Genomic DNA, 13,385 nt, shown 5'->3' with positions numbered 1-13,385 from the left:
TGCTGCTAAACTCACTTGCAAACCTCATTTCCCCAATTTTTTCCCATACTCAAATAGCCAGAAAAAAATAAGTGTCTAAGTAAAATGTTCAATTATTTTCATTAGCTGCTCTCTTGCCACTTATTAATAGTGGAAGAACGTAACCTGAAAGGAGGGCAACAGTGGCATTTTGGGGAAAGAGTTGAGTGATTTTAATGTCAGAAGAGCAAAGTAACACATCAAATGGTTATTTGTATAGAGCAGGGCATCATCTCCCTCAGGTTGTTTTGAATTGGTAAAGGGCAAAGGACTGCACACAGGCTTTTCTCCTGCTCTCCTCAGCACCACAACTTCTGTGTCTTTGTGCAGGTGCAAAATCAGTAGGTGTTGATGCCAGCTTGCACAAAGCAGGTATGAAATGAAATGGCTGCCTGGCAAGTGTGAAGTGTGTGGCTCGAGGGAGATGAGCATTGATGAAACAAGGTTGTTTCTGTACCTCACAAACAACACACCCAGGAGAGGAGCTTCTCTCACACACAGGAACTGTGTTCTGCCTTGGAACTGTGTGGTTGGGTAGAACACTCCTTGGGATGTGGACACAGACATCTGATTCTTGGAAAATCTGTTTTATCAGGGCAGAGTAAATAAATAAGTACTGTTTGGATTAAGCTGTCTCTGAGTTGTGGCTTGGTTTTGTTGCTTAAGGAGCGGGAAGTAAAATAGTTCTCATCAAAACACTGGAAACAGGAATTTTGCAGGAAGAAAATCAAATGGAAAATAAACACATTTACGGTTGCTCAACATGTGGTGCTGAAATTTATTTGGCTATGTATCAGTTGCATTTAAAACACAAAGACTCTCTGGTACCTAATTCAGAAATAAGTTACATCAAAGAACTATATACTGTTAGAAAAGAAAAGAAAAAAAACCACTTTTGTAAACAGACTTCAGATCTTCAAGTGCTGCAGTTTTCAACTTAATTATCAATAGCAATGTCCAATAAGATAGGCACTTCCAAATCATGGTGTATCACAGAAGGAACAAGTCTGGGGTCAAATTTTTGGTAATTTTCCTATGATGTGTTTTTAGATTTCGTATACATTCAGTTTCTTGAAAGTTTGTTTTCTGTTTTTCTCTTCATATTATCTTGGGTAAAATTCCTTATTCAGGTTTACGAAGTCCGTTCATATCCCCTTAGAGCAAAGAAAATAAATAAAAAAATGATGAAGTAGATTTGGTTGTCAAACCAAGGTCTGGCACCTGACTCTCTGAAACCATGTACACCTGCCCTCTGAGAACTGAGTTCAGCTCTGCCACTGTGTCAGAACTTTCCTGTTCTCAAGAACCCATGTTTACAATCCTTCCTATTGGAAGCATTATATACTGATGGGAACACCCATTCAGAACTTGCCACCAACTGGTCTGTGCATGTTTGTTGATAACTGGATATTATTCTTCACAGAGATTCAGCACTCATAGATGAAACTGTTTGCCATCTTGCTGAGTTTCATTTTCTCATTAAATATCTCCTGAAACTTAATATTCTGCTTTGGAGTGAAGTAGTTCTTCCAATCACCAACAGCACCTAGGAAAGCGGGAACAGAAAGAACAGTGAAGTGAGCAATATGTGGAGCAGAAAATTATTTTAAAACAGCCTGGTTTTGTTACTGTTGCAGTTGGCACAGATACTAATATATTCTTAACCACAGTCACTGTGGTGGGTCAGAAACATAATTGTTCTGGTGACACTATGGTGGAAAGATCTGGATCATTGTCCATAGAGGCTGATGAACCCTCATCCTCAGAGCTGGTTAGTGCCAGAAACACAAGTGGTGGAGGAAGAACAGCAGCTTTCCAAGGTGGAATTGGAGCTCCTGGTGATCTGGGCAGAGGGACATCTTGCCATGCCTTAGTTGAATGTAGTTAAAGGTCTCTGCCTCTGGATTTTTTCATAGTCAGTAGGAGAAATTGCAGAATCACAGAATGGTTTGTGTTGGAAAGGACCTTATTGATCATCTTTTTCCATCCCCCTGCTATGGACAGGGACACCTTCCACTATCCCAGGTTGCTCAGAGCCCCATCCAAACTGGCCTTGGACACTGTCAGGGATCCAGGGGCAGCCACAGCTGCTCTGGGCACCCTGTGCCAGGGCCTCAGTACCCTCACAGGGAAGAATTTCTCCCTAATATCCAATCTAAATCTCCTGTCAGTGTGAAGCCATTCCCCCTTGTCCTGTCACCCCATGCCTTTGTAAAGAGTCTCTCTACTAGATGGTCTTGTAAATAGTCTAAAAATTCATAGATTCATAAAACAGTTTGGGTGGCAAGGGACCTTTACAGGAAATTGTAGTCACCATCTAAACTTATTAAATGAGTGGTAGCCCAAAAGCCACTGACAAAAAAAGATTGCTAGAAAGGGAGCCCAGAATGGCCTGACAAGTTAATCCCACCCTTACACCTGCTCCTAATCTCTAGGAATTTTTATGGATGAGATGTCCAGCTACTTAAGTGGGCAGCTGAATACTTCTGCGTGGCCATGGACAGTGGTGATCAGAAAAGTGTTTCATCTGTTACCCAGTTCAAGCAAAAAGGAAATTGTTTTGAAAACTGATACATTTTTATGAGACAATGCTTACAGTTTTCCCCATGTGCATGTTCTAAAGACACTGCATCCCAAACCTGACTAAAATAAACATCTCATTTTCTAACTAAAATAGCATTCAGTCCTAAAGGACAGGAAAAGAGAGTCTGAAACATAATATGTACATATAACTCTTCTGTAAACTGGCTGAAACTAGATAAACGTCTGGGATTGGCATAGGAACTACTTGGAAGTGAAAATGTTGGGATTTTTCAGCATTTTCATCATATCTATCAAAGTTCACTGAGAAAAATGCATCTCATTTTTTTTGTTTCTTTTTTATTGACAGATTGTATGTTGTCATTTGGTTTTGCTGACTAGTAAAACCATTGTGAATTAATGGAAGGTTACATTTCTCTGTTTGTTAACTGAAACAACTCTTAATTTTAAACTGTCAATTGTTGTTCAAAAATTAACTAAATCAAAATTATAAAATAAACAGTGGGTTTGATTGACTTGTTATCCAAACCGGTGGAAGCTTCTGAAATGCCAGGAGCAAGAAGACAGCTTCCGAGGGTATTTTAAAATCACATCTGAGCTAAGAATTGTGGAAAATTTTCCAAGGTCTGGAAGTTACCTATGACCATTCTATTTTTTTTGTTGTTGTTGTTGTCAGCATATTCCTTCTTCAGGAATATTTCAGTAAGATAAGGGCTGATAAGAGCAGTCTCATTCAGAAGGAATGTGTCTGGCTCTTTCTTATTCTGGTCAACTAAGTGACCTTGGCAGGTGATATCAGAGAGAGATGTAAAACACCGAGGTGGTCAACTTTTAGATTAAAAAAAAAGACAGATAAAGAGCATTTCTGGGTGAGCCTTTCCTTTTGGCTCAACAGCTCCCATGGAGCAATATTAGCCAGGCTATAGTTCAGACTCCTCTGTGCTTCTCTAGTACCAGTGTGAATTTGCAGCCAGAGAAGTTAGGAAGTCATTTTTAAGAGGGCTTCAGATTGAAGAATCCTGTCATCACTTCCCAGGGCTGACCCAAAGACTCCAAGAAAGACCTGCACTGCAGTCTTTGTCTGGATTCCCACTGCTTCTCCTGCATTAGGCACAAAGGAATTCACCTTTTCGGAAGATCAGCTTCCTGTTGGATGTCAGAGCACACACAGTGTGACTGCGGTCACTGTTCTCCTTCTCTGTGTCATTCTTCATCTCTGAGAATGAGGACTTCTTGCAGATGTCTTGGATATCATCATCACTGACGTTTAAACTCAGGAACAGAGTAATTTCCTTTACAACCTTAGGGAGATCCTGAGGTATAAGAAAAAGACAGCTTTTATGTTTCTGGGCTGATTATCAGACTTTTAGCTGATTTGAAAATGATCCCTTTTTTTACATAATGAGTTTGTCACACATTTATTTGCTTTCAAGCAAAGCTAAATACATCATTGGATTGTGCAGATGACAGGTACAATAAACCTGATCCTCCTCAGCCATACTCACAGAAATTAATAAATATGTCATATCACACACAGTCATCACATTGTCAATTTTATCTCCCACTTCAGATAAAATGTTCTCCTGTCTCTCAGAATTAGAGAGATTCTATTAGGGAGATTCTATCTCCCTGGAAATAGAAGAATACTCAAAGCCCAGCTCCAAGTAGCTTATTTCATTGGACATGCTGTATCTAGAGATCTAACAAGTGACTCAGCATCCAAAATGGTTTGTTTATATTCCTAGTAGTTGACTTTTTTTCCCCCAAAAAATGAACAAACCTATTTTTATGGAAACACTAGAAGATATTTTCTATTCACCTAAAAATTCATTCTCTGAAAGCTAAGGTATGTTGATATTTTACTTTTTCAAGAATTGTGAAGTTTTTCCCTTCTCCTCCAGCCTCTAATTTTCTTTTTTATTGAGAACACAAGTCCCAAATGTGAGTAGTTCTGTTGTCTTACATCACTTTTTGAAAATTTCACCTGAAATGTCAAACATAGCAAATTAATGTGTGATCCTCAATAGATGTCCTTGGTTGGTCTTTCCATAGGACAAAAAAAGGGGAACTTAAAACTCTGCCTGAGACTGAGGAAAATTATCTAATATGAGTCCCATTCCTGCATCTAAGGAATGCAGCTCTCATAAGATTTCATATTTATATAACTTTTGTAGTCAGAATTATTTAGTGAATGCTAAATTCCATGCAAATAAAAAATATGCCCAAAGATACAGTCACATTTTCCTTCTTTTTCCTTTTTACTTATAACTTACTCTTTGATGTTTTGATTATGCTAATTTACAAGTAATGCCTTTTGCACCAGAGCAGAGAGCATATTTACCTTCTTCATGTCTTCATAGAACAAAAAGAGGATATTTTTCTCATCTTCATGTTCTTCCCAGCTTAGGAAATGATCAAACCAGGATCCACAGACAACTGAAAGGAAAACCCATGTAAAGAGATCCAGAAAACCTTTATTAATAAATAGCTGTGATGCTACCTCACACATTTAGGGGAATAATTTGTATCCATAATCCTCTAAAACACAGGCAATTCTTTGCGTCAAGTGATGCAAATTTACAAAAGTAACTTCCAAAGAGGTTTCCATTCTTGTTGGAACTTGTTTTCATACCAGATACTACTCTGAGATATGATTCTGTAGTGGAAGCAGGCTCCAGATCTGGAGAGGCCTCTCCAGATAAGGAGAGGCCAATAATGAAGTAAAATGTAGTGGCCTAACAAGATGTGAGCATCTCACAGATGACTGACTGCATGTCTGTGGTCACAGAGATTGGATCACCTCAGCAGGAGATGAAATGAGCAGGCTGGCAAATGGAGCTCACAGTTGTTACCTCTCTTTCATCCCAGCAGAAGGGAATCTGTATAATTTTTAAATGCTGAAGAAGAATTACCTTAAGAACTCATGCAAATGCCTCATTCAGCCAGTGACACAGATAGAAGGGTTTGTAGCTGATTTGTTTGGTCTGAATGCTCCATTTGCTGAACCATGGGAACACAGCTAAATTTCAGCTTTCTTTTAAAAAACAAAATTCTGACCTCTTCATTTCAAAAGCAAGATGAAAACCTCTCACAGGGCAATGAGAAGAGGCCTGAACAGAGAAAGCTCAGCAAGCATTCTCCAGAACTGTGATTTTGCTTTATAACCACGACCGCCAGAAAATTCTAATCTTGTAATGGGCATCATTTTGGTTACAAACTGTGACTTGTAATTAAGTATAAATTATAATTAATAGCTATAATTAGGCTTAATGCTGTGGTCTGGAGCCATCTCCAGGACATAAAGCAGTTTCTAAATGCAAGGCATGTGTGCTCCACAGTGTGCTATTAATCCCTCCTCCCCTGGCCAGCTACTCTGGGAATGTGGTCAGTAATAGCACAGTCTCTCCTCAGGAGAGACTTGAAGACTCCAGGGAATTCATTACAGTTGTCCCTGTGTGTCCTAACCTTTGTTTTGAACAGATATTAACTCTGCAAGAGTACTGACAGATTTGGATCAAGCAGCACAACCTTGAAATGTTTCTACTAGGAGCAAAAATTACACTTTTCCCTCCATATCACCTCTAACCTAAATTTCTCTTTAACCAACATAGTTATCTATTTATGCCACACATAAGCACTCAGAAAATAGAAGGTGGCTAATAATTTATGGGGAAATAGGAGATGCTTTTAAAATCATTGAAGCACAGAATGTTTCAGATTGGAAGGGACCTTTTAAAGATCATTTAGTTCTCCTGCCATGGGCAGGGACACCTTCCACCAGGGCAGGTTGCTCAGAACCCCATCCAGCCTGGCCTTGAATAGAATCTTCTTTCCTTTTTTTAATTATTGTACATTCAGAGTTGATACCAAACAAGCCAAGATCCTGCAAATCACTGAAGCATGTGCCTTAGGGCTGCTCTGGATTCAGAACACCAGATCTGAGCCAAAGCCTGGAGGAGGCAGTAAACTAATTGACTCCTGGAGCCCTGACGTGAGTCCGTGATGACTGCAGCAGCACTTTCCTGTTGGGGTTTTCAAGGTGATCAATCGTTATTGCTGTTATCATCACTGTGGTGACACATGGCCTCAAAGGAGTAATAAAACACTAAATATGGGAGTGGACAATGTGAACAAGGTCCTGTTGCCAGCTGCCATCCCACCATTTCTGAAAAATCTCCCTCTTGTCCTTGATCTTTGGACCCCATTTCTGAGACAGCACATCAGGGAGAGTGTGTGCCGAAGGGCTCCTTTGCTGGGCTGCCCAGGGCTGTCTCCCAGCCTGGAGGAGACACCAGACCTGCAGTCACAGCTGTCCCTGTAGCCTGGTGACAGTCCCCTCACGTGCTCTGTCACCAGCCACAGCCCTGCTCGCTCAAGACAGCAAAGAGCAGCAAAAACCTGCAAAGAGCGGTGCTGGAATGATTCAGCTGCTTCTTAGAACGACTCCTTGCAGGGCTGAAGAGAGCATCCTATTATTGGCTCTTGTTTAGCTTGGCATTAGGATTTATCCCCACCAACCCCATATGAATAAAGAGTTCAATAAGGCGTTTTCACACAGTTCAAATTTCTTCAAATCTCTCAAGTCTTTCTGTGCATAACAAACTAATGTGAACTGGAAAGAGAAAACATTTATCCTTACCATTGCCTTTTAAGAACAGGTCAAAGAAAGCAGTCCAGCTATCTACAGTGGGAAGATTTGGGTTATCTCTGTAGTAATGAAACATGGAAACTGCAGTGTCTTTTGGATTTCTGCTGATGTATATCATCTGTAAATGAAGAAAATGTAGTTATTAATGATAATATCCTCCCTTTATTTCAGAGGAGCTCTGTGTGTAAATAGAGCAGTGTCATAGGCAGTTTGCAGTGTCAAAACCCTTTTCTTTAGGATTCCTCCTTCAGTGACCATGCCATTAAATTAGAAATCTCTTCTTAGTAAGGAGTGATTAGTAAACAATTCCATGTGGACAGAGGTGTGTTTGCCCTGGCTGGGCAATGTTTATGTTTTATGAAAGAGCCTTTCATAAAGGCTATTAACTTTAACCTTGAGTCAGTATATTATCTCATATCTCACATGTGAAAGCATTTACTAATTAACATTCAAAGGACATCTGCAAAACATAAGTTTTGGCCTTTTATTCAAATTAGCTTTGTCACAAAAGTCTGGATCTGAGTGATCCTGAAATTTTTGACTTTGAAAATAAAATCTGAGACCCAGAGTTTATTTTTGAAATCTCTTACATTAGAATGGGAGGAACTGGTTTAGTAGGTGTCCCTGCCCATTGCATGGGGGTTGGAACAAGATGATCTTTAAGGTCTCTTCCAATCCAGCTGATTCTGTGAACTCAAAACTGTGCTCTGAATCCGCCTCCCTCATCTCATTTCTCCTCTGTTTGCCCAAGACTTTATGGGCTCTTCAGAAAGCTCCAGCAGGAGGGTCAGAGTACCTTTAATCCCGGAAAAGCCTGTAAGTAGCCAAGATTTTCTAGGAGAGTAGGAAATGAGGTCATGAGAACACCCCAATTACTAATGAGAGACTTCTAATCGAAAGATGTTGATGTCCTATTTTGTGTGGTGCCTGGTGTAAAAATCACCCCATGGGAGCAGTGGGGCAGGAGCAGAACTCAGTCCCCAGTCCAAGTCTCTGCTCCTGCTGCCTTCAACTGGTGGTCAGCTGTATCTCCAAAATTCACAGCAAAACACTTCTAAAAACTATGAATCATCAAAAATTATTGAGGATCAACAGGACAAAATAGATTCCTTGTAGACTTTCTACATATTTTACTGCTTTAATATCATTTTTGCCTTACCTTGCATTTTTTATTCTTAAAATTTGGAGGCAACATGTTGTAGTCTAAGTGTGTTGGGATGATTCTCTTTGATGAGACTTTATTCAGCTCCTCCAGTCGGGAAATGTCTCCAAGTTCAATGGGAGATGTTATTGTGACTTGAGTATTGTAAAGCTTCATTATAACTCCTGCAAGCCAGTGAGTGCCTACAGAAGAGGAATTTTAAGTAAACACAACAAACAATAACAAAAAAGGATGAATACTTATTACTGTGAAACATGCATTTTTCATATGGAAACACCTTGCTAGTGAACCAGTTGTATTTCTAATCCTACAGATGCAAGAAACTTTACATGACTAAATAATCCCATTGGCTCCAAATATATAAACACTGAAAAAAATTAGGGCTATATCTATATAACTACAATGTCACTCTGAGAGAAGTATTAATGTTGGTACTAAAACCACTCAATTAGACAAACTACTGTCAGCTGAGAGATGGCTATATTGTTTTTATAACTTTTAAAATAACCTGTTTGTTTGGGGTTTTTTTTTCCTTAAAATAACTTGAGTCTGTATATTTTTGAAAGTATTGATTGAGCTCCCCTGGGTGTGTGCTCCTCTGTCCAAGACAGATGGGTGGAGAGAGGATAAGAAATTAATCTACAGCCAAGAGGCACACAAGTAACTTCATACAATTCTTGACTTGCTCATAATTGAATGTGGAGAGTCATCAAGAAAATCTTTCAAGTACAGATTTTGCTTACAGGTAAGGAATATCTATTTGTTTTCCAACATGAAAACACCTGAGATTGTTTTCAATTACAGAATCAAAATGTTGGGAAATTACCCATATTTCTTGTAATATGAACATTTACTGACAGAATAATACATTCACATACTTAAACATCCTTTCCTGTTTCTTTCACACAGACATTTCCCAAGTAGTTTAAGCAGAGAACATGAAACACAAAATCAAGACTTCTTGCAATTAACATTGAAAATAAGGACTTACCAGATTTGGGATAGGAAACCAAAAGGACATCATCTTCCCTAGCATCAAAAGTATGCAAGGATTTTAAAAGCTCTGGAGAAGACCTGGTGGTGAAGGGAATCCCCTTAAATGTGTGCAGCAGCTCTGCCTCGCCGGAGCTGGACATGGTTGCTTAAGTCTTGGGTTCCTGCAAATCAGATAACAGGGACAGGAGGAAGATTTAAATGTCACTTCTTAGTCAGGTGGCTGGAAGTGACAAACTGAGACTGAGCAGTACAAACCTCATGCTTATATACTTTGCTGCCCTTTCAGATATTGATTTTTTTTCAGGTAGTTGATAAAGGCAACTGAAATACTAGAGGTAACTTAATAAATAACTAAAATGCTGAGTCATGGAACATGCATTCCATTTGTCATTTATTGGCTCTCCAGATAAAGAAATGAGGTAATGGTCAAAATGTAATTGTGAAAAATAATGACAGTTAACATTACATATGCTTAATATGATTATTCTGTAAGTTATATTTTGTGGGAAAATATTCTTACCTTCCAAGGAAAAGCTGCATCTTAAAATAATGTTGATTATTAGAGAAACAATGTCATATTTTATGTGAATTAATTTTTTCTGTTTGTTTCATTTTATCAACTATACAACAGCTTGAAATTTCAAAAGTGCAAATTGATTCAAAGTGCTTGAATCTTGTGAGGCACAATCATTTTTTAAGATGTTATATGTCTCCATAAGAGTATAAGCAAAAAAAAAAATCCCAAAATGAAAATAGATATTTAAAGAGATGCATTATATAGATATATTTAACTTTGCTTTTAATCCCATGTGTTTTGTGACTAGAAGTGGTTGAATATTTTTAAATCTTTTCATAGAATATGCAAATTTATCAATATAAAATCCACTTTCAGGAAAGAGCCAGTTCTCCATTAATTATCTGTTTCCAAATGTTTGGGTTTGGTATTTTTTCATTTGAATCTGTGGAAATTATCATTAATATTTTTCAATTAGAAAACTTCACTTTTTTTAATGTAACCTTAAGCAATGTGAATGTATCACAATAAAATAAATAGCTCAGTTATGAACTAAAACATTTTAGAATTTTTAATATTTTCAATTTTCCTTTCAATGGCCACAAGTTAATTTACTCTTTTTTTACATTCTTTTCTTCAAAAATCCAGTGGCTTCACTATTCCTATTGAAAGATTCCTCCAATATATTCAGCCAAGGCCCTTCAATATCTTCAACTCAAAAACCTCCTTGAAAATCTTGGTTTAAAATTAAGCAATACTGCAGGAATTTTCCAGCTTTACCAATGTTCTTTTTTTATCATAAATAACAACTTGGGTTTGGTCAGAGAAGCTGATTCCCAGATGTACTCCCATGAGCCCTGGTGAGAAGTTAATAAATACAAATATCCTTCCAATAAACAGCTGAGCAGCCAGGATTGCTCCCAAGAAGTAAGGGTACATACCAGCTTCTGTGCTTGCTTATTTCTAATCCAATCTCCACAAAAGCCAGCAATGTAAAGTTGATTTCCACCCCACACCCCCCTCCCTTTCCTTTCTCAACCTCAAAGAGAAGTGATCTTCTCACCTGTAAAGTTGTCCTTAAACATTTATCACCTGCAAAACATGACCTGTGCCATCAGTAAACTCTGAATTCCACTCCTACAGGGCCAGGTGGGGTTGAAAATCATAGGAAATACATTCTGGAAATATGTTCCCTATTGCTAAGGACGAGAGGTGATGGGGAATCTTTCCAGTCAGTGGGGGTACAAGAAACACTTGGATATAAATGCTCAGGTAGGAATTAGGGAATCTCCCAGAGGAGCTCAATGTTTTCCTCCTGCCCCCAGGCTGAACACCTAAGCCACTGCTTCATACCTTAAGGTGTGAATACTCAAAAATCTATCTCTGTCAGCATATTTCACTTTGGTTACTTCAGGTATGCAAACTATGTCTAAAGACATAAAAAGCCCCGTTCCTCTGTTATTCTGAATGTGCATATTAATCTGAATATGCAGAGAGAGAGATTTCCAAGGTTGATTTTGCAAGTCATTATTCCAGTTACAGGCATGTAGCACAAGCTAGTAAAACTTTACTGCCTTGACCTGGCAGAAGTTATCTCATTGTAAAATGTTTTGCTTATTTACCATACTTATTCTCTTTCATTTCCTCCTGCATTCCTGCTAAGTTTTGAATCAGCACATTTGCCTTATCTAATGACTTGGACCTGAATTAATAATTCACAACAGAAATTGCTAAGGTGTAAAACAGAAGTAATACAGTAGCCAGGAATATTCCAGTTATTTTAGCTAATTTCAATTGCTTTTTGCAGTAGCTAATTTTTTAAGTGTGTGTAATGGCAATCCAGGAGAAATGAAACTGAAATTTTTCCTCCCCAAATACTGCCTATACTTGGAAAATAAGGCCTACCCCTGCAAGGGAACAGTATCTTGAATTGCAACAACTTAAGGAACAAGAGAATATTTGGCACCTTGCAGGAAAAAGCTATCATTAAACCATGCTGACTACATTGCCATAAAATACATTATAATACCTACATTATACAAAGAGAGCACAGGTTTAAAGAAGACTATGCCAAACCCTCCATCCAAGTTTGATTTTCCTTTATCAATGTATATGTGTGTGTGTGTGTGTGTGTGTGTGTGTCTGTGTGTCTGTGTGTCTGTGTATATGTATGTATGTATGTATGGATGGATGTATATGTAAACATGTATATATAGACACACCAGGACTGCAGTACCTATTGCCTGATCTCTGCACCAGGCTCTGAGAAGCTTTTCCCAGTGCCAAGTTCTCCTTGTTCTGATCTCTGCTGTCCATACTGATGGGAGTGCACACATTACCAGGAGGTTTCACAGGTATTTTCTTTCTGGGGAGCAGTGCCAAACTTGGATTTTGGAGATTCTTCATGATTTGAGATAAGTGCAGCTGGGCAGCTGGACACTGCTTCAGTCCAGATCCTCCTGTCTCCATGTCTGACTCACCTTCTCCCACCTATATCCTTGTTGAGTGAGAAATTTCTTTTTTAATGACTTTAAAATTTTTACTATTCTGTTCCTGCCTCTGCCCTGCCAGTTCCAATTCAGACTCCCTGTCCTCTTTTCTGCTTGATAAAAGGCAGTACCATGAACATATCCTTCAGCTGAAGATTTCTCAGCTGAGGCCACTCTGTTCCCCTCCAAACCCCTCTCAGGCAGCATGTACTAAAAAGATATTGTGATATTGTGTAAATATGCTGGCAAAACCCCCTGTTGTTTGCACAGCTGAAAATTTGGGTGTACATCCACGGGTTTCTGAGTGGTTTTAGCTAGCACTCTCAAGCATCAGGTTCCTCCTTTATTTGAAATGTCCTAAAGCTGTGAAATATTTCAGTGTTGTGGTAATGAATGAGTGGTAAAACTGATGGGGCCAAGGACTGAAATGCCTCCAGTTCATCACTGCTCCAGGTCTGATGAGCCCACATGTCCCTACATGACAAAGGATTTTACTTCACCTGATGCACCTGGGAATAGAATTTCCCTCAAAGAGTTTCAGTGAAATCCCTATTTATTTTAATGTTACAAATAAAGTGTCTTGTCTTAGTTTATGGCTATTTAATAGAGACAGCCTGCAAAATGTTGGATGCAGCACGAGTGCTCAGAGTGTTTGGGAAGTTAGGGCACCTTGGTGTCTAAATGTCGAGAATTCAGGAACCTCATTTAGGGCACCTTGGTGTCTAAATGTTGAGAATTCAGGAACCTCATCCTGGGCTTCTGTGTAGTTCTAATGAAACTCAGTTGCAGGATGGGGATAGGGCTGCCCACAACACATCAAGACTCTGCCTTAGTGTACTCTGAGCGGGTCCCAGCTATCAGGGTGTGTGACTTAGCCAAGGCTGCTTTACTGGAATGGGCTTTACTGGATCCCTGTACAACTTCCAACTTCCAACAGTAATTCTCTTCCTGGTGGAGCTTCCCTGCAGCATCTGAGTGCCCTCAGAGAGGCCTCCCCTCATTAACCTGTATTTCAGC

The 13,385-nt window shown here is 39.0% G+C and overlaps 1 protein-coding gene across 1 annotated transcript; it reads right to left on the bottom strand.

Annotated features, from left to right (window-relative positions):
* Positions 1 to 852: 852 nt before the first annotated feature.
* On the bottom strand, positions 853 to 9,505 carry LOC103819684 (sulfotransferase 6B1-like). The gene is made up of 6 exons (XM_009094226.4): positions 9,361 to 9,505; positions 8,367 to 8,551; positions 7,199 to 7,325; positions 4,901 to 4,995; positions 3,686 to 3,872; positions 853 to 1,564 (listed from the first exon to the last, which is right to left on the bottom strand). Exons 1-6 carry the CDS (start codon positions 9,503 to 9,505, stop codon positions 1,446 to 1,448), a joined length of 858 nt encoding a protein of 285 aa, XP_009092474.1. The 3' UTR covers positions 853 to 1,445.
* Between the last annotated feature and the right edge of the window lie 3,880 nt (positions 9,506 to 13,385).

The sequence above is a fragment of the Serinus canaria genome, chromosome 1A (assembly GCF_022539315.1).
Source record: "Serinus canaria isolate serCan28SL12 chromosome 1A, serCan2020, whole genome shotgun sequence".
NCBI lineage: Eukaryota > Metazoa > Chordata > Aves > Passeriformes > Fringillidae > Serinus > Serinus canaria.
The sequence above is the reverse complement of the archived record's forward strand: the minus strand, read 5'-3'. Positions and strand labels throughout refer to the sequence as shown.